The following is a 25,995-nucleotide window of genomic DNA, read 5'->3' on the forward strand; positions in this document are numbered from 1 at the left end:
GGGTGCCTGGGTGGCTCAGTTAAGGCACTTCAGCTCAGCTCATGATCCTGGAGTCCCAATATCATGTCCCGCATTGGGCTCCCTGCTCAGCAGGGAAGTTTGCTTTTCCCTCTGACCCTCTCCCCCTCATGCTTTCTCTCTCTCAAGTAAATAAATAAGATCTTTAAAAAAAAAATGAAATATTGAGGATTGTTGTGAAGAATAAACCGGATGGATGAATGTTTTTTTAGATGAGTGTTTTTATTATCTATGACTTTGTAACAAAATACCTCAGAACTTAGTAGCTGAAAACAACAAGCATTATCTCAGTTTCTGTGGGATAGGAAGGAGCAGTGCAGTTGATTGACTCTGACCTGGGTCTCTTATGAGACTGCAGGGCTGCAGTAAAGGTGTCAGCAGGGCTGTAGTCATCTGAAGGCTTGACTGGGGTTGGATCCACTTCCATACTTACTGATGTGGCTGTTGGCAGGCCTCAGTTCTGTGCTATATGAGCTTTTTCCACAGGGCGGCCTCATGACATGGCAGTTGGATTGCTATGGAGAGAGCATCCCAGATGGAAGTCACAGTTGTTTTTAACTTGATATTGGCACTGACATCTTATCACTTCTGCTGTGTTCCGTTTGTTGGGAACTAGCCAGTAAGTGCAGTCTACACTTTAGGTGTAGGGATTCCACAATAGCCAGGAGGCAGGGCTTGTTGGGGACTATCTTAGAGGCTGCCTGCTGTAATAAGAAAGCAGGTAGCATTTTGCCCAGCAGATTTCTAGATATTTTGTCTTTCAATAGAATAATTTGTGGTAACAACCTAATAAGTGTTTGGCAAACAGGGTATTGAATCTTAATACATATGAAATGGAATTTAAGAGGATGACCAGAAATTAGAATTCCCTCATTTTCAGATGCAACTTTATAACTTTCTTTCACTTTTGTGGTGGTTTAGTACAAGGAATTGAGGTTGTCACTGAAGTATAGTTAACTGTAGGTCATAAATGGAAGATATCAGTGTATGTTCTGGGTTTTCAACTAATTTAATGTGAGATTTTATATAATCTGTTTGAATTGTTTATGTTAGCACATGTGGGATTGTGAGTAAAGAAATAATTTGTTTGCACCATTTGTAATTATCTTATTTTTGAAAGTACCAATTTAGTTTACTTGGTATACCAGGCTCTCTTTCATCATTAATGGAACCCTTGACTGGCATTAGGTTACACATAGCTTAGTTTTGCATTCTGTTCAGAAGCAATTTGTTGTATGCCTCTAAATGTAATAGATGTTAGACTAAATGAAAATGAAAAAATTACAGTTCACATTGTCTACTTTTGAAAAGATACATCATATAATTGAAAATTCTTGTATGACTTTTAAAAAAGTAGTATGTGCTGGTAAGGTAGGTTGGTTAATTTTTCATTGCATCCCCTTTTTATAATGCACATATTATTTGTTTAAAAAATAATTGCCCAGGTATGTCTGGGTGGCTCAGTCAGTTAAGCATCTGTCTTTGGCTCAGGTCATGATCCCAGAGCTCTGGGACCAAGCCCTGCATCAGCTCCCTGCTCCATGGAGAGCCGGCTTCTCCCTCTCCTTCTGCCTGCCGCTCTGCCTACTTGTGCTCACTCTCTATCTCTGTGTCAAATAAATAAAATCTTAAAAAAAAAAATAAGAAAATAAAACATAATTGCCCAGTCTGTGACTGTTGCACTTTAAGAAGTATGGCTAGTACTAGATGCGTATGTCCGCAGCAGTTCTGTTACTCATGCTTCCTGAGCATTGGGGTAGGCACGTCTGCACAAAAGCGTGATCTGAGCCTCCCGGTCTGCTTTCAGAATCCGTATTGGCTGAGGCACATGTTTCTTTATTTTCATTATAGGGAGACCAAATTTTGAGGAAAGTGGACCAACATCTGTGGGAAGAAAGCATGAATTTATACGATCAGAAAGTGAAAACTGGCGTATTTTTAGAGAAGAACAAAACGGAGAAGATGAAGATGGAGGTTGGCGACTAGCTGGACCGAGACGTGACGGAGAGAGGTGGCGGCCCCACAGCCCTGGTAAGGCTCCTACTGAGTGAGTGCAGGGACCAAAATAAGGGAGTATTTAGTGGACATTGTTACCAATCAAGCAAGAAAGAGGAATAGGTAAAGAAAAAAAAAGAGGACTCAATTATTTACGTCATCACACTTGCGTCATCACATCACACTCATCACTACAAAAAAATTTCAGCATGAAGATTCCCCCGTATGTCTTCAGTTGATGAAAATCATTTTTATTTTTCTGGAGCAAATAGTATGGTTTAATGGAAAGCACCTGTCTTTGCAAAACCGTGAGAGGGTCTCCTTCAGTTTTGTCTAACACTGAATTGTTGTATTTTTTCAGCATGCTTTAAAACTTACAAATGTGTAATTATATGCTCACTAAGGAATATGTGCTTTCCCTAAAATGGGTACTTTTCCTGTATAATAAAAGATGTATTCTTTCAGGGTTTTTTGGTCCTGAATAAGTGATTTATGCTTATTTGAAGGATAAACTCTAAGCCCAGGTCAAAAACATAATCATAAGTTCATTCTTTTGTCCTAACTTTAGAAGAGAGAGAGAGAATAGTAGCGATTAGTGGTTTTGTAAGTTCTTCTGTTTGACTCTTAAGAATGCTTCAAACTGTTCTTCCCTGACATTAGATATGCTGGTAATTGAAGACACTGGTGCTTTGTGTCAAAGTTCATCCCCTACCAAAGTGCTGATTCCATGCCTCATGATAATCAGATGCCACTGTAGTTTGAATCGTGGGGTCATGCAGAACCAGAGTGCACGAAGAGTGTATATTTGCCTTACGAATTTCATGTGCATAACATTATTTTAGCTATCAACCATATGCCAGAGAAGCTCACTTTCAGTAGAAAAAATCATAAACTGTTTTCATTTACATTTTAAAATCAAGTTATTAGCAAAATCACTAATCTCAGCCCAAGTAAACATTATAAAAGCATTCAGAGTGCTTTAGGTAGTTATGGATAGGTGGACACATAGTGAAGTTAATCTTTGTATACAGTTTTGATGCTTTTACGCCAACTCCTCATGGCTGACTCTTGGGTGAGTTTTCTGTCATGAGTGGGCATTGTTTACATCACAGTTATCTAGGCAATTCTCATGAGTCTGTGTGCTGGGCAACCAGATGTTACAGTTCTCTTCAGGGCATCACGGCATTTTGTGCTGAGCTTGCTGTAAGCAAAAGGGTTTGTAGACTATGTTCCCAACAAGCATTCAGTGAAAGAATGGACAGGGTCCGGGCTGAGCGAGAAGAGAAATTCCAGCGGATCAAAAACAAACAAGGTGAATGTTTTGGAAGACCAACAGTGTTTGTGAGCCCAAATGTCTGATGTCGATTCTATTAAAAGGAGTTAGTTAAACAAAGTAAAATTTTAATGTATTTTCTACCACTGACCCTCCTCACCCTAACTTAGATTTGGACATATGTTGTTTTTTTTAAAAAATCTTTGTCTCTGATTTGATTTCCATGTCTGATTTATTTGTCATTAACTTAACAGTTTCCCCCAATTTTTTACTGATATATTTTTAAAAGACAGTTTAGGTATATAATATACAGGGCTGGCTGAAAAAACACTGGAAATAAGCATTTTAAAAAAAGAATACCATCTGGGAAGCCTGGGTAGCTCAGTCGGTTAAGCCACTGCCTTCAGCTCAGGTCATGATCTCAGGGTCCTGGGATCAAGTCCCACATTGGGCTCCTTGCTCCGTGGGGAGACTGCTTCTCTCCCCGCCTCTGCTTGCTTGTGTGCGTGCGGCACCCCCCTTCACAATAAATAAATAAATCTTAAAAAAAAAAAGAATACCATCTGTTTTTTCAACCCAGCATTCTTTTTTTTTTTTTTTTAAGGTATTTATTTATTTATTTGACAGACAGAAATCACAAGTAGGCAGAGAGAGAGATTGGAGGAAGCAGGCTCCCTGCTGAGCAGAGAGCCCGATTCGGGGCTCAATCCCAGGACCCTGAGATCATGACCTGAGCCGAAGGCAGAGGCTTCAACCCACTGAGCCACCCAGGCGCCCCGTCAACCAAGCATTCTTAAAAGTTGTCTGATTATATCAGTTGTTTTACTCTTAACATTTCTTATAGTTATTTTATGATTTGATTAAAAGTTTAAATATAATGATTTTGACTAATTTTTATAGTATAAAAATTGCAGCAGACTTTTACTCTGGTATTGGAGGACGTTAAAAAGCAGTGGTTAGTCTTTATAAGCTAGGGATTTCTGCATTTGGTTTAAGTAGGGCTAAAAACTGGGTATGTATGGGAGATGGGACGATTAAGGACAGCAAAGCATCCACTCTGGGAGCTGAACTTAAGAAACTCAGTAAGAGGAAAACATGAGCCAGATGCCTAGAAGGATAGATTCCTATCATGGTGCATACTTAACAAACGGTTTAGAAATGATAGTAATAGAGAGAGTACTCTGGAAATCAACATTTGGTCCTGAGTACTTCTTTTGAGTAATGATTCTAGGTTTGCATTTAAGCAGCCTGGGTGTAAAGTTCTTTAGTTTTCACAGAAGTGTAATAGTTCTAAGTGAAGGATGGGGGAGCATGGGAATAATGTTTTCTTAACTTTTTTGTGAGTGATTTGTAAGTAAGTACCTCTAATGGGCATTTTAATGTTTTAATGTTTTGCCTTATTTTCGGTTTGTTTTAGATTGCTGGTTTTAGCAAATTGGGCCTCAGTAGTAAGAACATTGAACTTTTTGTCTCATTTCTTTTGTGTATCTCCCACAGAGAAAGCTGAAAACCTGCCTCTTTTTTTTTTTTTTTTTTTTTTAACCTGCCTCTTTTTTAAAGACTCTCTTAGACTCTGGTTTGTCAGATATTAACAAGAGTTCCTCTTTCTTAAAAAAACAAAATACCTCAAGTGGCATCCTTTATTCTTAGGCAGTCTTTTTTCTGTTGGAAAGTAGATGTAATAAACAGTATGGTAGGGTGGATTTAGGAATGTCCCTGGGGGGTATTACACAGAAATAAAAACTCCCTAGGGAGAGTTAAGAGATGAGAGTAAAGGGAAAGGAAAGTAAGCATGCTGTTGTGGAAAAAGTAGTAGAGGATGCAGAATTAGATTGTTGTTCTGCTTTGCCACTATGCAAGTTACTTCTGTCAGAGTTTTTGTTTCTTTTTTTTTTTTTTCCATTTTATTTATTTTTTCAGCGTAACAGTATTCATTCTTTTTGCACAACACCCAGTGCTCCATGCAAAACGTGCCCTCCCCATTACCCACCACCTGTTCCCCCAACCTCCCAGCCCTGACCCTTCAAAACCCTCAGGTTGTTTTTCAGAGTCCATAGTCTCTTATGGTTTGCCTCCCCTTCCAAATTTTTTTTTTTTTAATAAACATATAATGTATTTTTATCCCCAGGGGTACAGGTCTGTGAATCGCCAGGTTTACACACTTCACAGCACTCACGATAGCACTTACCCTCCCCAATGTCCATAGCCCCCTCCCCCCTCCCAATCCCACCTCCCCCCAGCAACCCCCAGTTTGTTTTGTGAGATTAAGAGTCATTTATGGTTTGTCTGAGTTTTTGTTTCTTAAATTATAAAATTAGGATAGTGGTTCTATATAAAATCTCTGACATCTGTCAGTGCTATAATTCCATGCCTTTTTTTGGGGAATCAGAATTACAAATGGAATCTTGGCCCTCGCAAGTAGGCATGATAAATTTGATATTAGGATTTGCCACAGGGAGTTGGTCGTATACATCATTTTCATGAGAAGAAAGAAACCTGTTAAGGCCTGCCAGAGGGAAGGCATAGACTTTAGTATGGGAAGATGACCAGAGTTATAAACCTGGGCTAAGAGTATGCCATGTGAATGGCTAATCGACATTTCAGTCAGATACCTAAAGCTTATCCAAAGTGTATACTTCAAATCAAGTGTCCTTTAACAGTGATTTGTTTAAAATTTATCTTTCAGAGCTTTAGAGTACATTGTGTGGCTCAGTACTCACCGGAGATAACTCCTGTTACCACTTAGTGATGTCATATGTATGCTAAGCTCTGAATTTCATTTACTTTGCCTAATTTTCTCTTTAGTAGGTTGATCATTTGAATTTACAGCCAGTCATAGTTTTCTTCCTTATTTCCTATTTTGATTTTTTTTCTCAAGTACTGTCATAAAAATTTTCTAAGGTTTGTATCCTCCTCCTCATCCCAGATGGCCCTCGTTCTGCAGGCTGGCGGGAACACATGGAACGACGGCGAAGGTTTGAGTTTGATTTTCGAGATCGGGATGACGAACGAGGTTACCGAAGGGTGCGTTCTGGCAGTGGAAGCATAGAAGATGACCGGGATAGCTTGCCTGAGTGGTGCTTAGAGGATGCTGAAGAAGAGATGGGCACATTTGACTCCTCTGGAGCATTCCTCTCTCTAAAGGTAAGAAATTTGTTTTAAATGTTACAACAGGCACTGACCTGCCACCAGAGCCAAATGTATTGTTGACCTTTGGCTTTATTTTCTTAACACAGAAAGTACAGAAAGAGCCAATTCCAGAAGAGCAGGAAATGGACTTCCGGCCTGTAGAGGAAGTTGGGGAGTGCTCTGACTCTGAGAGCAGCCATAATGAAGAAGCCAAAGAACCCGATAAGACAAATAGGAAAGAGGGAGAGAAGACAGATAGAGTAGGAGTTGGTAAGGCTCATTTTTGTCTTTTACCTTCTTGTTTTCATCAGACCAAAAATTTCCCAAGTTGTTAACTTAAGAATGCTTCATGTTACAGAAGCCAGTGAGGAAATATCCCAGAACTCCTCATCGTCTGCTAGACCAGGTACTCCTTCAGACCATCAGCCTCAGGAAGCACCACAGTTTGAGAGGAAAGAGGAACCCCAAACTGAGCAAACGGAAAAAGCTGAGGAAGAGAATCAGACGGAAACTAGCCTACCAACCAAAGTGCCCAACAGAGGGGATGGTATGTATTTATGAGAGTAGACAAGCTAAAACAGGATTCTGCTCAGGTAGGCCAGTGATCACTGATAAGATAGGCTTCTGTTTATGCCTTGTAGAACCTCTCCCAGTGGTAAATTACTGGAATAGATTATTTTACCAGTAAACCCCGTCAAACGCTGCTTCCCACGTTTTGTCGTTCCCAAAATTCACCAAAACAGAGTTAGAAGAAGCAAGGTACAACTCGGGAATCTTACTTCCTAGGGTGTTATGACACAGCCACCTTGGTATCAGTTGAGCGGACAGGGTTTAGGATCCTCTGCAGTAATTTGATCCCCACATCAGACAGGTACCTTCCTTTCCAACCAACTATAGTGGTTGGATGTGTGTCCAGAAGGCACACCAAATTGCTGTTGTTCCAAGAGAGGCCAGAAAGAACATGGATGGATCTGTGGAAGTCCTACCACCTTTGCTAAAGAATAAGTTTAAAGTATATCCCCTTCTCCAATGTTACTGTTTTAATTTGCTCGTATATCTTAGTGGGCAGTTTTAATGTTTACTTCCATGTTTCTTCTTGTGCATACTTAAAAATGACATTGTAGTACTTGACGTTGAAGGGTTAATTGGTTGAGTCACCGTAGGAAATCACACCTTTAACATGGCATGTGAGTCCTTGCATGACCTGGCATATGCCTGCTTCCATACAGTTTCAGTGCCATCTCTGTCTCCTTCATACTCTGTTCCCCAACCTCACAGCCCCTTAGGTCCACCCCTTATAAGGCCTTGTTCTTTTGTCTCCTTGCCTTAGCACACGCTCCTCTCTGTGCCTGGAACTCTGTTCCACCCCAAGTTCCTGAGCTGATTAGCGATCTTCTCTTGGTTCTTAAACAACCAGCACTATTCTTGACATGGCAATACAATATGATAAAGATCTGTGTATTATCCTTTTTGCCTAATAGACCATGTATTATCTTTTTTGCCTAATAGACTAATATTTATAGGGCTTAAACCAAGGGTATCTTTTCAGAGTTTTATGTCTAGAACAAAGCTTAGTGAGTGATTTCAAATATTTGAATCTCTGTCAGGCACTGTGGGACTTGTCCATTTTGAGACCTGTTTGATATATCATAGTCATTTTTCAGTTATGATGTGCCCCTGAATTACTTTGTGGTTCATTCTGTTGAATATGGATGCCTGGGATCTTATTCTAGGAGATTTTAGGACAGAATCCAGACATGTGTATTTTGAGACAGCTTCGTAGATACCTATTAAAGATGAAAACTCCAGGTTGATAGTCTATAAGGGAGATAAAGCATATGTATATTAGTCATCTAGGGCAAAATTCCTATTTTTAGAGGATAGGTGATGAAGAGTAGCCAGAGAAAATCTTCAGAGACAAGAGTGGCCTAGAGTGAAGGACAGTAAGGAAGGGAGAAGGTTTCGATTTAGGATTGGGCTGCTGAGGTCAGATGGAGAGGACTAGGAAAAGCCATTGGGTTTGGGGACTTTGAGTCACTGCTTCTCTGTGGGAGAGAAGCTGTATTAGAGGGTGGAAGTGGAAGTCACAGTGTAGCAGGGGTGGTGGTGGTTGTGGTGGATGGACTGTTCTTTTAAGAAGTTTGGCAGAGAGAGGAAAGTGTTCCTGAGAGGAGCAGGGGTTTGGAGAGGCTGTCTGTAATTGAGCAAACAAGGTTTCAAAGGAGAAACTGCATTTGTATCTAAGTACTCCCATCCCCCTCCCTTCTTAAGAGCCCGCATACTGAGAGGCTAGAAATAGGGACCAACACAGAACCTCTTTTCAGTCTGTGTTTATATTGAGAAGAACTTCCTAACCTGTCTAGGTAGACTCCCAAATGCTCTTCATTATCCTAAAGAATAATGTATTGAATTACATTAATTATCACCTGAAATAGGTATTTATTCAAGATAATTGCAAATGCACTTAATCAAAGTTTTGATGATGTGTTAGGGTATTTTTGAGAAGATTTGCAGTGCTTTGTTAGTCATCTGCTAGTGGAGACATGTTATAAAGAAGGGGATTGGACTGATAGTTTGCTCTCAAGAGGAAATTGTATAGCTGTTGGGCAGTTGCTCTAGTGACCCAGTCATGCACTGTAAAAGGACCTTCTAGACACCTTTTTTAGTCCTTATATTGTGTCATTCTGTAGAGGTAGTTCTGTCATCGTAAGGAGAAATACTACACTTCTCCATAAGAAGTAGTTGCAGTGTTTGTGATCCACATTTCTGTTGAGCCCCTTTAGTGAGTGAGCCCATCAAGCCCAACTTGATGATCATTCTTCATAAGACTCTCCTGGGCTCCCTGCACAGCGGGGAGACTGCTTCTCCCTATGCCTCTGCCCTTCCCCCTGCTCGCTCGCTCTCTCTAAAAAATAAAATCTGAAAAAGAGTCTCTATATTCCGTGTTTTTTTCCTTTAGAAATAGTTTCTGATGTCCAGCAGCCCCTGTCACAGATTCCTTCAGATACAGCCTCTCCTCTTCTCATACTTCCACCGCCTGTTCCCAATCCAAGTCCTGCCCTCCGGCCAGTTGAAACGCCGGTCGTCGGTGCTCCTGGGATGGGCAGTGTTTCCACAGAGCCAGATGATGAAGAGGGTCTCAAACATTTGGAGCAGGTAAAAATCATGTCATCCTTTTTTTTCTTTCTCAAACTACCATAAAATTTGGAAGCATTAAATGAATATTTAGAAATGGAACTTTTGTGCACTAGATTTTATGTACTGGAAAAGTTGTTTGTAAATCTAGTATTTTTTTGTATGAGTAATTGTCTTTCAAATCATTTCATGCTTATAAGTTTCTGCTATGTAGTAGTCATTGTGTCAGGTTATTTTTTCTCTTCTGAGGTTGCCCTTAGCTGTTTGCTTTTCTTTTTTCTTTTTGGAAATTAATGGAATGCCAAAAATGGCAAATACAAGCAGCTGTGGATGGGCATAGCATCTTCTGTATTTTTTGCCTAAAGTATAACTGGGAAATTAGTTAAACTCAGGATTTTAACATTTTATTTATGTCTCTAGATTTTCCTAAGATTAGATACACCTTTGTTTTATATAAAGTAAATGATAGCTTGTTTTCTGTAGAAGAATTTCTCTTTCAGGGTGGGGTAGTTTTTGGTGGCAGGAAATGCTTAAAGAGAGGAAGAAAGAAGAGCAGTGTCTTAGTAAAACTTGTAAAAAAATTTTATTTGTAATCATATTAATTGAGTCTTTGTTGTATTAACATCCATGTTTTTACAAGTTTAGTTTATATGCTTCCGGATTGACCAGTGGCTTATTAGTTTAAAAAGTAATTTTATTAGTGTGTTGATTAGAAGCCTGGATTTTCATCCATACCAGTTTGTGTTTTAATCTGTTCGGTTTGCTTAAAAATTTTGAGACTTTGAGAAAGATTTGACCTCTCTGGGCCTTAGTTTCCCCCTCCATAAAACGGGGATAGTACATACTATATGACCTTGTTGGAAGAAGTAATTGGTTGCCTGCTGTGTTTCTTGCATTGTAATACCTTTCACAGGTCAAGTCATTCAAAAAAAGGTAGGCATTTTTATTATATGTTCTAGTATTAATTTGGGATCATTTGTTTCCTCAATCCTTTTTTTTTCCCCCTATTAGCAAGCTGAGAAGATGGTGGCTTATCTCCAAGACAGTGCACTAGATGATGAGAGACTGGCGTCGAAACTGCAAGAGCACAGAGCTAAGGGAGTGTCTGTTCCGCTGATGCACGAAGCAATGCAGAAGTGGTATTACAAAGATCCTCAGGGAGAAATTCAAGGTAGCTTGTTCCATTCTACTTGAAGCCATTACCTCCAGATTCTGTAAGATGGTCATTATTTAACATCAATTTGCAAAATAGTAGAAAACAATCCATTTTTACAGGACACACACACACACACGTAGTAGAAAATCGATTTTTACAGGACATACACACACACCCACACATACATATATATGTGTATGCATGCATGTATGTATGTATATGGCATTTTTGTAGGTTCCTCCCATAGAACTTTACAATTTCAGTGTGGGGGAGCGCAGTCCAATGAAAATCGTTTGACTGTGAGGCAGAATGTGATTACTAATATGATAGGGATGTAAACAAAATGCTCAAAACCACCTCAGTTCTGGCTACCCAGCTGGTTAACTAGGCAGGTGAATTCTTTATCATCTTTGTACTCAGTTTCCCTCCCATTAAAAGTTGATGGCAGTTGTCTTAGAAGACCGTACTTCAATGTTTTGCTGAAGTGGAGTTGATTCCATAAATGATAAAGATCTGTTAAAAGTGTGGGAGAAAGGGTCATACCATTTTATACGTTAATCCCTTAAAAATTTGGATGGTGCACAAGTTAGATTAGAATGGGGAGAGAATGCTATAAAAGATACTTGTTGATTCTTCATTTCTGCTTTTGAAATCTTTGTTTATAACTTGAAATTGGTTGACTATGTTAGTGTTGGTTTCATGATAAGTGTTTGACCAAGTACACCCTGTGACCTCTTTCCAGCATACTAACTCCTTTTCCACACTCAGTCCCCTTACCCTTTCCCTTTATTTTCCTTCACAGCATCTGTTGCTGCCTGGCTCTGTATATATTTGTTAATGATCTGTTTACATCCCTGTAGAATGTAAGGTACATGGGATCAGGACTGTGCATTTGTGGGTTTTTTGTTTGCTTGTTTGTTTTGTTTTTGGTAAAACAATCAGAAGCATTTATTCGATGTCTTAGGGATTGCTGCTGGAGAGACAAAGTGTGCTTCCAAGTTGAGGACTCTGTGTTTTAATTAAAACACATGGTTTTAAAAACCAAAACCAAAAAAAAACAAAAACAAAAACACACATGGATGTGTGTTTTAATTAAATTTACTTTGAGATAATTGTAGCTTCACATGCAGTTGTAAGATATAATAGAGATTTTATGTATTCCTTATCCAGTTTCCCAGTACTGGTTATCTCACGCAAAACTAGTACAGTATCCAGCCAGGATATTGCCTTTGATATAGTCAAGATTCATAACATTTCCATTTCATGTTGCCCTTGGATAGACACATGCATTTCCTTCCCATCTGTACCTACTCCTTAACACTTGACAACCACTACCCCCATTTCTATAGTTTTGTCATTTCAAGAATGTTAATAAATGGAATTCATTTCCAGCAAATTCTTTTTTCACTCAGCATCATGCTCAGGAGATTGATACAGGTTGTTACATGGTGTCAGTGGGTGGTGTTTTTTGTTTTTTTAACTCAGAGTACATCAGTAATATGAATATATCATAGTGTAGCCATTCATCCATGAAAGGTGTCTGGTTTGTTCCTATTTTTGACTATTGTTACTATTTTTTTTAAGATTTATTTGGGTACCTGGGTGGCTCAGTCATTAGGTATCTGCCTTCACCTTGGTCCTGATCAAATTCCGCATCAGGCCTCCCTGCTCAGTGGGATGCCTGCTTTGCCCTCTCCCACTCGCCATGCTGTGTTCCCTCTCTCACTGTCTTTTTCTGTCAAATAAATAAAATCTTTTAAAAAAAGATTTATTTATTTTAGAGAGAGTATGTGCAGTGGGGAAGGGGTGTGGGAAGAGGGAGGAAGACTTTCAAGCAGACTCTTCATTGAGCTCAGAGCCTGATGTGGAGTTCGATCTTATAATCCTGAGATGATAACTTGAGCTGAAATCAAGACTTGGACCCTTAGCTGACTGCGCCACCCAGGCACCCCCTATTTTGGCTATGATAATAAAGCTGTTAAACATTTATGGGTAGGCTTTTGTTATAACAAACTCTTCATTCCTCTTGAGATACAAATGTCCAGGAGTGCAACTGCTAGATTGTATGTTAATGATACATTTAGTTTTTTAAAGAAACTGCCAAACTGTTTTCCAGAGGGCTGTACCATTTTGTATTTCTGCAACAATCTATGAGTGATTTGGTTTTCCACATTCTTAACAGTATTTGATGTTGCTATTTTTTATTTTAGCCACTTGACATGTTGTGTAGTGTATAGAGCATACAATATCTCATTGTAGTATTTGGTTTGCATTTCCCTAATGGGTAAAGATGTTGAACGTCTTTTTTATGTTTATTGGCCGTTTATTCTCTTAAGTGAACTATCTCTTCGTGTTTTTTACCCATGTTCTGATTAGATTGTTTGCTTTTTTACCTTTGAGTTTTGAGATTTCTTTATATATAGATTCTAGTCCTTTGTTAGATAGGTGATTTGCAAATACTTTCTCCCAGTCTGTTTTTATCTTTTTATCACAGATGAAAAGTTTTAAGTACTGATGAAGTCCAGTTGATTAATTTTTCCCTTTTATGGATTGTGTTTTTAGTATTAAGTCTCAGACAGAAGAACTCTTTTCCTAGCTTCAGATCCCAAAATTTCCTTTCCAAAATAATTTTTTGTTTTATATTTGATTTTATAATTTTATATTTAAATTTATAATTAATATTTTATATTATATTGTTTTATATTTACATTTATATATTATATTTAATGGTTTTTTGTTTTATATTTAAGTCTTGTGATTTTTTTAAAAGGTTGATTTATGTCTTATTATTTAGTTTAGAGAGAGAGTGTGGGGAGGGGCAGAGGGAGAGAGAGTCTGAAGTAGACTCCACATGGAGCAGGGAGCCTGATGTGGGGCTTGATCCCACGACCCCAAGATCATGCCCTGAGCCAAAACCTAGACTGTTCGGCTGACTGCGCCACCCAGGAGCCCCAACTCTGTGATCGAATGGGACTTAGATCAAAGTTTATTTTTTTGCTGATGGATGTCCAGTTGCTCTGGAACATTTTGTTGAAAAGCCATCTTTCCTCTTTTGAATTACCTTTCTCAAAATTCAGTGGGTGTATTTATGCTGGTCTGTTTTCTGTGTTCTTTTTTCTGTTCCACCGATCTGTGTGTCTGTCTTTGCGCCAGTATCACAGTCTCGATTACTGTAGCTATATAATTATATATGTCTTGAAGTTGGATAGACTGGTTCCTCTCATTTTTTTTTCCTCCCAGTTTATTTTTATCAAAACGGTTTTTAACTTTTCTAGTTCCTTTGCCTTTCCATATAAATTTTAGAATAATCTTATCTATATTTACTGTATAAATGTATTCAAGAATCTATACTTAAATATCTTGCTGAGATTTTTTTTTCTTGCTGAGATTTTAATAGGAACTATGTTAAACCTTTATATCATTTTGAAGAGAATTGATAGCTTTCTCATGTTGAGTCTTCCAATCTATGAACTTGTATAGTTTTTAGCATATATTCTATACATGCTTTAATCAATTTATATCTCCTTGTTTGTTTGTTTGTTTGTTTGTTTTTGAGTAATTGTAAAATTTCAATGTCTTTGTGTTTGTTGTTACTATATAGAATTGAATTTTGGATGTTTGTCTTTAGTCTGTGACCTTGCTGAGCTCATTTATTAATGTTAGCTTCTGGCTTTTTATAGATGCACTTTATGAAGTTGAGGAAGTACTTTATTTTTTGAGAGTTTCATTGGGTATTGGATTTTGTCAAATGCTTTTTCTGCATTTGTTGAAATGATCCTATGATTTTTCTTCTTTAGCAACTTTGATATGGTGGATTAAATTGATTACATTTTGAATATTGAGCCAGCTTTGCACTCTTGGCGTAAACCCCATTTGGTCATGGTTTATAACTTTTTATATATTGCTGTCTCCTTTTTGGTAATGTTTAGTTAAGGATTTTTGTGTCTGTCTTTATGAGGAATGTTGTTTTGTAGTTTTTGGTATCCTTATTGTCTGATTTTAGTATCAGGATAATAATTAGCTTCATAAAATGAACTGGGAATTATTCCCTCTCCTGTTTTCTGGAAGATTGTTTAGAATTGATGTTAATTCTTCAGATGTTTTGTAGAATTCTCTAGTGAAACCATCTGGGGACTACTTTTTGGGATTATTTAAAAAAATTTTTTTTAAATATTAAAAAAAAAATAATAAAGTAGGCTCTGTGCCCAGCATGGGCCAGGCTTGAACTCATGACCTTGAGATCCAGAGTCACATGCTCTCCCAACTGAGTCAGCCAGGTGCCCCGTTTTTGTTTTTGTTTTTTTAATTTTAAAATTAAAATTCAGTATCCCTAATAGTTACAGGGGCTATTTAAATTACTGATTTAATAGGGGTTGATTTGGTAGGTTTTGTTTTGTTTTTTTATGAATTCATCCATTTCAGCTAAGATGTCAAATCTATTTGGGTAGAGTTATTTGGAGTATTCCCTTACTCTCTTTTTGATGTTTGCAAGTTCTGTAGTGATAGCCCCTATTTTATTCCTCATGTTGGTAATTTATTCATTTCTCTTTTGTCATTGTCAGTCTTGCTACAGATTTGTTAATTTTGTTCATCTCTTAAAGGAATCAGCTTTATTTCATTCATTTTTTTTCACTACTATTTTTGTTTTCAGTTTCATTGAGTTCTGTTCTTCTTTCTTTCTTTCTTTCTTAGGATTTATTTTGCTTTCCTTTTTCTGGAGTCTTGAGGGTGGGTGCTTATATAGTATTGATTTGAGACTTTTCTAGTGTAAGCATTTAATACCATAAATTTCTCTTTCAACACTTTAATGGTGTACCACAAATTTGGAGACATATATTTTCATTTTCATTCAGTTTAGTATGCTTTTTTTTTTTTTTTTTTTTTAAGATTTGTTAGAAAGAGAGGAGGAGAAAGAGTGCACATGCAGGGGGAGCCACAGGCAGAGACAGAAACAGGCTCCCCACTGAGCAAGGAGCCAGATGCGGGGCTCGATCTCAGAATCCTGGGATCATGACTTGAACCAAAGGGGCAGCTGCTTAACTGACTGAGCCATCCAGGTGCCCCTCCCCCTGCCTTTTTTATTTTATTTTATTTTATTTTTTAAATTTACTGGACAGAGATCACAAGTAGGCAGAGAGGCAGACAGGGAGAGAAGAGGAAACAGACTCCCTGCGGAGCAGAGAGCCCATTGTGGGGCTCAATCCCAGGACTCTGGGATCATGACCTGAGCTGAAGGCAGAGGCTTTAAACCACTGAACCACCCAGGTGCCCCCCCCCACTTTCTTTTAAGAGGTGAGGAAGCTGCAGAGGAAGAGGTAGAAAGAATCTTAAGTAGGTTCCACGCATAGCATGTGATCCTGGCATGGGGATTGATCTCACAGTCCTGAGATCATGACCTGAGCCAAAATCAAGAGTTGGACGCTGGAGCGCCTGGGTGGCTCAGTGGGCTAAGCCTCTGCCTTCGTCATGATCTCAGGGTTCTGGGATCAAGCCCCTCATCAGGCTTCTGCTCGGCAGGGAGCCTGTCTCTCTGCCTACTTGTGATCTCTCTGTCTGTCAAATAAATAAATAAAATCTTTAAAAGAAAAAAAAAGAGTTGGACTCTTAACTGACTGAGCCACCCAGGCCACCCCCTAGTCCAGTATTTTTTTTTTCTTGTTGAGACCTCCACTTTTGAAAAAAATAAAATCTTTATACCCAAGTCAGGCTCAAACTCATGATCCTGAGATCAGGAGTCGTATGCTCTTCTGATTGAGCCAGCCAGGCCCCCCGGAGACTTCCACTTTTACTCGTGGATAATTTGCAAGTGTGTTGTTCAGTTTCTGATTGCTTGGAGATTTTCCTGTTACCTTTCTATTTATGATTTCTGGCTTGATTTTATTGTGGTTGAAAAACACACCATATATAATTTCAGTTCTTAAAAATTTATTGAGATTTATATATGGCCCAGACTATAGTTCTTTTTGTTGTATGTTCTGTGGGTACTTGAAAAGACTGTATTTTGCTGTCTTTGGAGCATTCTATAAATTAATCAGTTGGACCTTGTTGATTGATGGTTTTGTTGAGCTCTATAATCTTGTTGGTTTTCTGTCTAGTTCTGTCACTTGTCATGAGAATGGTGTTAAAGTCTTCAGGTATAATTGGGTATTTCTCTGTCTTTTCAATTTTTTTAGATTTTGCTTCACATGTTTTTGCAGTTTGTTTGGTGTATACATTTATGATTGCTATGTCTTCTTAGTCTTCTTAATGGACTTAGTCTACTTAATGGACTCTGTACTGATACATAATAACCCTCTGTCTCTGGTAATTTTCTTTGCTCTGAAGTCTACTTCTTTACACTCTTCAGAGTCTTTTCTGGTATATAATATGTAGGGCTTTTGTTGGATTTAGCAGGAGGAGAAGGGACAAGTACATCTATTCCATCTTTCAAGAATTGGACGTTCTAGGGATTTGTTTTATTTGCTATTGTGTTCCCACTGCCTAGACCCATGTAAGTGGTATTCATGGTTAGGGATCAGAGTGCATTTGTCAGTTTTATGTATAAAATATTTGATTTTTAATTGTAAAAAATCTAGAGAATGTCATCACGCCCCCACCCTCAACTAGATTTAGTCATACCTGGGTACATCAATTGTAAGTTATCTTAATTTAATAGATTATTATTTATACTTTGCTAACCTTTAATAATCTGGCAGAAAATGAAAATTAGAGGAAATCATATTTAGCCTTACATGTTTATATTCCTTATGCCTTAGTGATGCAAACTGTAACAAAAATACTCTAAAGTTTTATTAGACTTTACTGACAAATGAATTTGTAGAGATTGAGTGAGATGGAGATAATTATGTTCCTTAAAATAATTAAAGCCCTGCAGAGAATTTGGGATATATAGACAGAAGTCTTATTTCTTTCTTCCCCTCCCCGTCCAAGAATTTATTTATTTATTTATTTATTTGTCAGAGAGAGAGAGAGAGAGAGCACAAGCAGGGAGAGCAGTGGGTGGAAGGAAAAGCAGGCTCCCTGCTGAGCAAGGAGCCCAATGTGGGACTCAGTCCCAGGACCTGGGGATCATGCCCTTACCTCTGAAGGCAGACACTTAACCAATGGAGCCATCCAGGTGTCCCCAGAAGTCTTATTTCAAAATCATTTCTGTTATATTTTACTAGTTAGAAGCCTGTTTACTAACTTTGCAGATGGGTTACATTAAAATATCATAAAAAATATTTGATGGGTGTCACCTGAAATAAATTGTACCTCTGGATAAGGATCAGATTCAGGAAATAATTTTTTTTCCTCTTCAGTCTGAAAGGATTTTTATTGCCCTTCTGTTTAATTGGTGCTATTATAGGTCCCTTCAATAATCAGGAGATGGCGGAATGGTTTCAGGCGGGCTATTTTACTATGTCTTTATTGGTGAAGAGAGCATGTGATGAAAGCTTCCAGCCTCTTGGTGATATCATGAAAATGTGGGGAAGGGTTCCCTTCTCTCCCGGTCCAGCTCCCCCTCCTCATATGGTAAGTACCTTACAGCTCACCCAGAATACATACTAGCTGTAGAAACCCTTGCTTCTCTTTGTAAACACAGCCCAGATGTTGGATCTGTTGATGAAGAAACTGCACTTTTGAGAGTCATTGAAACAGCAGTAGGCAGTCTGAATTGTAGACTGCATACCCAGCTATAACATCTTTCCAAAACTCAAATACCTGTGTTCACCCCCCCCACCTCTCCGTTCACCCCACCCCCACCCAAATCCTAAAGAAACAAAATCCTTTATTTAGTAGCTTTCCAGCAGGTGAGGAATAAAAAACATCTTACCCTCTTTTGCCTACCAGGTCCTATATGTTCTGGCTTCTCCTTTTTCTCTTTCTTTCTTTTTTTTTTTTTTTAATTTTACTCATTTGTCAGAGAGAGAAAGTGTGCACAAGCAGGGTGAGCAGTAGGCAGAGGGAGAAGCAGGCTCCCCCTTGAGCCAGGAGCTCAATGTAGGACTTGATCCCAGGACCCTGGGGTCATGACCTGAGCTGAAGGCAGACACTTAACCAACTGAGCCACCCAGGTGTTCCAGGCTCCTTATTTTTGTAAGCTCACTTCAGAGCTTTTACCTTTATCTACTGTGCTTCAATTCAGTTGACTTTTTAGAGTTCTTTTTTTTTTTTTTTTTTTTGCTTCTAATTAGAATGCACATTCTCCTCTCTTCCTCTTTCCTTACCTCTATTTGCTTTTTGCTTTCTGACTGAAAAAGTTCCTAAATTTTAGGTTTACCTTAAAGCAAATAAATGTTGCTAACAAAAAATTCTAGTGCTTTGGAATATTTTGTTTTGTTTGCTTTGGAATATTTTGAATTGAACACTTTAAAAAAATATATATAAGTTACTAGTTTTTTTTAAAATTTTTATTTATTTATTTGACAGAGAGAGAGAGAGGAGGAAGCAGGCTCCCTGCCAAGCAGAGAGCCCAATGCGGGGCTTGGTCCCAGGACCCTGAGATCATGACCTGAGCCGAAGGCAGTCTTTAACCCACTGAGCCACCCCAGGCGCCCCAAGTTACTAGTATTTTTTTTTTAAGATTTTATTTATTTATTTGGCAGAGAGAGAGAGAGAGATCACAAGTAGGCAGAGAGGCAGGCAGAGGGAGAAGGGGAAGCAGGCTCCCCACTGAGCAGAGAGCCCTATTAGGTGCTCAATCCCAGGACCCTGAGATCATGACCCGAGCCGAAGGCAGGGGCTTAACCCACTGAGCCACCCAGGTGCCCCAAGTTACTAGTATTTTTAATGAAAAATTGGATCATAATATAACCTCCCTTGTATACTGGCACTGGAATGCATTTTAAGGGGAAATCTTACTTCTCTGCAGCTGTCTCTGGGCCTCTCCCTGTAGAGTTCCTTTTGGAGGGCTTCAGATCTGTGCCTTGCTTTTCTTCTCTAGGTTGGAGTCTTGGGTGGCTGCCACAGTCAGAAGTGGCCATAGTCAGACACCTTTAGTGTGAACACTGGGTCACTGCAGTAACAATTACCATTGATTTATTCAGCAGCTACATAGTTATGGCCTGTGCTAGCCTTGCGGTAGGTTCTTGCGAGGTGAAGGTAAATAGGACACAAACTCTCTTATGGTCGTAGGGATTCATGGGTGAGAACAATGGCCGATAAAATTGTTTGGCCACAGCCCATAGTAAAATAAGTGGTTTTACATCAGTACTCTGTATATTCATAACTGTACGTGGATATTTGTGAAACAAGTTTGACGAAAGATTTTGTGCCATGCACATGTTTTCTTCCCTCCCTTCCTCCCTTCTTTTCATATAAATATTGATCTTGATCCAATAATTGATGTCACTGTCCACTGATGGGTTGAGACCACCTGTAATTCGGAGAACAGTGATGATTCCTAGGTGAGGGGAATTATTTCTGACATTTCTGTTATAAATTCAAAGAAAAATTAATTGTGTATTATTGTATAAACACTTAACTTATATACCAAGTTTGTGCTTTATTTCCCTTTTCTGTAATTGGGATGAGTTATCGTGCATGTTTCAGAGCTAGAAGTGCATACCTTGAAGCTTGGCATGTTTGCCCTAGTCCATTTCCTGACTTCTAGTTCTAGGGGTTGAGCCTCATTTAGGGGAAGAACCATGGCAAACTCTGCTTCTGTCAGCTGTTACTGCTGTTGCCCTGAGTAATGCTGATAAGAGAGTTCACATTGATGATGAATATACCTTGAAATGTAGGTTTAATGTAGAAAGTTTAGATTAACCTAGTATAGCTTCCATCCTCCAGTATTTAATTGGAAAGAAAAATGTCTCTGTATTTCAAATGATCTCCACCCCAAGAAATTGTATATCCAGTATTTTATTCCAAAGCATAATCTATGTACGGTAAAGATATAAACTCTTCACTAATGATTTGCCCTAACCTGTGTCACCCCCCACCTTTTTAAAAAAGATTTTATTTATTTATTTGACAGAAACACAGTGAGAAAGGAACACAAATGGGGAGTGGGAGAGGGAGAAGCAGGTTCCCTGCTGAGCAGGGAGCCCAGTGTGAGGCCTGATGCCAGGCACCTGGGATCATGACCTGAGCTGAAGGCTTGGAATTTCCCAATTTTAACTTTTCAGAATTTAAATTCCAGCTATGTTATTTGAAACACAAACTAAAAAACAATTTTTCCTACTCATGATATATATATACACATACATATATATTTTAAGATCTATTTATTTATTTGACAGAGAATGAGAGCACAAGTAGGCAGAGAGGCAGGCAGAGGGAGAGGGAGAAGCAGGCTCCCTGCTGAGCAGAGAGCCTAATGTGGGGCTAGATCCCAGCCACAGACCACTTCATGACCTAAGCTAAAGGTCATCACTTAACTGAGCTACCCAGGCACCCTTCTAACTCATGGTATATTAGTAGCAATAGAAACACCTAGTTTTGGGGTGGGGAGTTAAAATTTTCAAAGCTCTTTCATATTCTATTAATGTAAAACTTGTCAGCATCTTTAACAAAATATACTTCTACACTGCTCTCTATATTCGTTATGGGCACTTGTCATATTCCTACCACATTAACTTCAGATAATTTTACTCCTTTCTGAAAGTTTTATCCCATTTCTCTAATTTCTACATGATCTCCAGGTTTTACAGGTCACTTTTAACATTGGGAAATAATACATTTTTTTAGTTATAGTAATGACTCTTGGGTATAGTACAACATTCAGCTTCAAGGGTAGGAGGAGAGAACAGCAGCTGAAATAAGGACCCCTTTCCAACCATAATCTCTTATAATGCAGACACCATCTTTTCCCACTAGATGGCATTGTTTAGCTCTTTAAGAGTTTTTGTAATTGAACATTTGGGGCATAAAGGTAGAGTGGGAAGTCAGGGTCTTCTGAGATTCAGTTTTCTTTCAGATAATATGTAGTAAATGGCTTTTAAGCTTTTTGCAATTTGTTCAGTGGTATTTCTTCTCCTACATCTTCACTCCTAGGGAGAGTTGGACCAGGAACGACTGACCAGACAGCAGGAGCTCACGGCCTTGTACCAGATGCAGCACCTTCAGTACCAGCAGTTCTTAATACAGTAAGAGCAGTAATGCAGTAGGGTGCACTGCAAAATGCCTTCACTTAAAAAAAATTTTTTTTGAGGATTTTATTTATTTGAGAGTGTGCACACATGAGTGGGGGGAGGGGCAGAAGGAGGGGGCAAACAGAATCACCCTTGAGTGCAGAACTGGGGAGGGGGAGTGAAGGGGTGAGGGGTGGGTGGGACTTGAAACCAGGAGTCTGATGCTTGACCAGGAGCCCCCCAAGTGCCTTTAGATATAATCTCCTAAGTTTTACCTTTTACAGCAGAGAACTGCAAGTTTATATGATACTTCAGTCACCTAGCCAGTGGCATGTTACCAATATATATTTGGAGTTGGTCTTTTTAAATACCAGAAATTTGCAGAAAATGACACATAGCTATAATTTCACAGGCTCTTTAGCTCCTAAAGCAAGAAACAACAACCATTTTAAGAACTAAAATGCCTCCTAAATGACTCAACTTTGAATGCCACAGAGGAAAAAAACAGATGAGAGGGCAAGAAAGAAGTAAAAATTTATGCTCTTAGCATTGCTGTGAAACAATGGCAGAATCACTTAGATTATGTGTCCCTTTGGTAGAAGTTTGCTGTCATCTGGGTGCAAAGATTGGCAAACCGGTTTGATCCCTATTGTCATTAGCAAGATTTTATTAGAACATAGCCACAAGCATTTGTTGGTGTGTTATCTACAGCTCCTTTTGCAGTGCAGTAGCAGAATTGAATAATTGCATGTGGCCTGCAAAGCTGAAAATATTTACTGTCTGGCTCTTTACAGATATTTTACCTACTCTGATCCAGTGGAAAAAAATCTTGACCTAAAATTTTCCAAGTTGAAACATAAATTTTGAGAATTTTTATACAAGTGATTTTATTTTTGCAAAAAGTGTTTCATGTGAAAGTAACTATTAGTTGAAATCTCTTATTTTTCATTTGCTTTCTGATATTTTTGGAGACATAATTTTTTTTTGCTGTCCTCTTTGAGCATGTTATCTAGAAGTTCACAATTCTTTTTAGAATGAAGTAGAGAATTTTCTGTGTAACTATTCTTATCACGAAATATTAAAAAAATTTATTTGATAGCTATTTCTAATGGTGCTTTTGGGGGGTGGTGGACCGACCTTTGTCTTTCGGTATCTTAGTAAAGTGTACTAAATGTACATAGACAGGTTACACTTTATTTTACTTTTTGAAGACAACAGTATGCCCAGGTTTTGGCTCAACAACAGAAAGCAGCCCTGTCCTCACAGCAGCAGCAGCAGTTGGCACTTCTTCTCCAACAGTTCCAGGCTCTGAAAATGAGGTTGGTGGTCAGTCCATGATGTGTCACATTACATATGTGTGTGCGTATTAAAGAAAAAGGAAATTTTGGTATAATGTGTGAGCTCTGGTATCAAAATACCCACACACAACACATACGTGTGTATTGTGTGTAAAACCAGAATATAGCTTTTAAAAATCGTAATTAAGCTGGCAGTAAAGCATTTTTGGTCTTTTTACTCATAGAGGATAAATTTGGAATAAGAACCACAGAATAATGAGAACATTGGAAAAGCAGCGTTTTCTGACAGAACCAGCAACAAAAAAATTATAGTCTAGAAGTTTAATTTCCTTTCACCCGTGAAAGATAGTCACACTGCCACACAGAGTAAAAGTTTTCCAGAACCCAAAAACCATTAAGATAAGTCTGAGGAAAAGGAAATTGTGCCTAAAAGTCTTAAATTTCTGTAGTTTTAGATTATCATTTAAGGTAATACATGTTGTATTTCCTTCAGATATATCAATGACTGTCTTAAAAACCTTACTGTCCAATTTAACCGAAACCTTTCACATTTCTCTTTTGAGTCCTAACCCATCGAGTGAGGTGGGCAGGTTAGGTGGTAAGATGCCAGTTTACAAATGGATAAACTGATAACACCGAGACGCTAAAGAACTCGGTTGATATAATACACAGAAAACTTCAGAGCTAGAACTAAAATGAAGACCTTTAGACTTACGGTCTGTGGGTCTTTGATTATAACAGGCTGCCTCTTTTGCTCTTGTGGACATATTCTGAGGTTTTTTTTTTTAGGACCATTGGTATATGCATTATCTAGAAGTCAACATTTGTTAATACCTTGATTCCAGAAGCGTGATGCCTGGGCCTCTATCTTGGTTCCTCTTCTGATAAATAATTACATTTTGGTTAAAACAGTGGAGGAGTTTTCTGGCCAAATAGCCTGGAAAACCTACCAATCATATAGAAATTCCTCTTTATCTATTTTTGCAAATGACAAGAACAAGTTGATTTTTTTATTTCCCTTTTGCAGAATATCTGATCAGAACATCATTCCTTCAGTAACTAGGTCTGTGTCGGTGCCAGATACTGGTTCTATCTGGGAGCTTCAGCCAACAGCCTCACAGCCTACAGGTAAAAATTTAGATTGGCTTTCAGTGTAGCTCCAAAGATTAGACTCTTAGGTTATAATTCAATTTTTTAAAAATATGTCCTGTTTTTGAGCCATTATATATTCAATATTAACAAATAGTCTCATTTTTTAAAAGATGCCAGCAAAGGATTGAAAATATCATCAAAAATATACTGTTAAGGATTTGTTAGAAGTATTTATTAGATAAATTTCATGAAATTGAATCAACCACTCTTTTTATGTTGCTCTAACCAATGTGGAAGAGTCCTATGAGTTGTTTTTTGACTTCTTCTGCCAGCCAGAGTGGAAGAAGAAAAAAAAAAAAGCTTAAGTAAAAACATCTATTCTTTTGGGAGTGAAGGGTTAATATGTAGCTTAACACTGCAGGTACCCAGAAGTTTTGGGATGAGAAAAGCCTACTTTAAAGTGAATACCCTGCCTCATTCATTCTCTGATGTTTTTGCATCAAACTAGAAGATTTGGATCTGGAATTTTTTTTTTTTAGTCTTGATATTGGTGGAACACTTAAGGTTTTTAAGGTTTGATACCTGCAGAGGTAGGTAGTTTGAACTGTGGATAGTCCTTACAGGAGGTTATAGTTGGTACTGACAGTTCTCAGGAACCATAGGCACTGATGGATTTTTTCTTACAGCCCTTGAGCTTTTGAGGTGGTAGTTCTCTTGCTAACACTCATCCTGGGGATTATAGCAGGAAAAAGACTGATTATCATCCCTCATCAACTTCTTCTGCTCTGTGTACCATATTTTTTCTTGGCAGCCATTTATAGTTAGGATGTTAAAATATTCTCCAATTTTAGGGGAACTATTGATAAGTACCTTATTAAATGATTTTTTTCTTTGGGTATGATATGATCAAGGCCCTTAACAAATAGTCCATTTGTTTTATACAACCAGTGATTTATAATGTGGAAATAGGAGTATAGGGAATAGAGAATGCTGACAAGTGGTATCAGCAAACCTTTTGCTGACAGTAGGAAAACAAACTCAGAAGCCTTATCTATTTGTTTACTTTTGCATCTGACCTTGTGGTCCCATTGTCATTTGTGAGACCTGCTCAGCCTTTCCAGAGGTCTCCCCAATTCCAGCTGTACCTCTTTATCTTTGAAGTGAAATTCACATCACATAACATTAACCATTTTTAGATGAGCAATTCAGTGGCTTTTAATATATTCACAGTATCATGCAACTACTTAGTGCTCTCGAGTTTCATAGTTATATACCTCTCTTGACCCCACTCTCTACTACTGGGTGTGCAGTAAGAGGTTGTATAGCTACTGGGAATACTGTGGACTTTGGGATCTAACACACTGGGATTTAAATCCTAGCGTGGCCATGTGCTTGGTGTGTCTCCTTGGGGATGTTATGAAACTACCTCTGACCCTTAGCTTATCTATAAAGATGGGGGATATTAACAAATACCTTTCTTTGTTTTAAGAGAGAGGGAGAGCGGGCAATGGGAAGGGGCAGCGGGAGGAGGAGAGAGGGAATCCTAAGCAGGTTGCATGCCTAGTGTGCAGCCAGAGACAGGGCTTAATCTCACGACCCTGAGATCATTACCTGAGCTGAAATCAAGAGTCAGATGCCACCCAGGTGCCCCCTTATAGAGTTTTTTGAGGATGAGATTAGTTTCCTAGCAAATGTCTGGTAATTTCTTTCCTTCTAGATGTGTTGAAGGATATTGATTTAAACCAGAGCCCACTGGCAGTTTAGTCTACCTAAAAGCAGCACAGACACATATGATGGAGCTCATTCAGGGACAGGGAAATAGCTTTTTTCATTAATGCTTGT

The 25,995-nt window shown here is 38.5% G+C and overlaps 1 protein-coding gene across 9 annotated transcripts in view; it reads left to right on the forward strand.

The window, feature by feature from the left end:
• Positions 1-25,995, forward strand: part of GIGYF2 (GRB10 interacting GYF protein 2) — a 147,833-nt gene that overhangs the window by 86,022 nt on the left and 35,816 nt on the right. For 7 of the 9 annotated variants that reach the window (XM_046018605.1, XM_046018608.1, XM_046018610.1 and 4 more), the window contains 10 exons: positions 1,870-2,049; positions 6,213-6,430; positions 6,523-6,685; positions 6,774-6,962; positions 9,375-9,571; positions 10,562-10,721; positions 18,055-18,221; positions 21,687-21,778; positions 22,975-23,082; positions 24,089-24,189. In XM_046018605.1, coding sequence (XP_045874561.1) covers positions 1,870-2,049; positions 6,213-6,430; positions 6,523-6,685; positions 6,774-6,962; positions 9,375-9,571; positions 10,562-10,721; positions 18,055-18,221; positions 21,687-21,778; positions 22,975-23,082; positions 24,089-24,189 — 1,575 coding nt within the window. The remainder of the gene's footprint in view (positions 1-1,869; positions 2,050-6,212; positions 6,431-6,522; positions 6,686-6,773; positions 6,963-9,374; positions 9,572-10,561; positions 10,722-18,054; positions 18,222-21,686; positions 21,779-22,974; positions 23,083-24,088; positions 24,190-25,995) is intronic. The other 2 variants (XM_046018611.1, XM_046018613.1) reach the window with 1 other exon arrangement.

Source organism: Meles meles, chromosome 9 (genome assembly GCF_922984935.1).
Source record: "Meles meles chromosome 9, mMelMel3.1 paternal haplotype, whole genome shotgun sequence".
Classification (NCBI taxonomy): Eukaryota; Metazoa; Chordata; class Mammalia; order Carnivora; family Mustelidae; genus Meles; species Meles meles.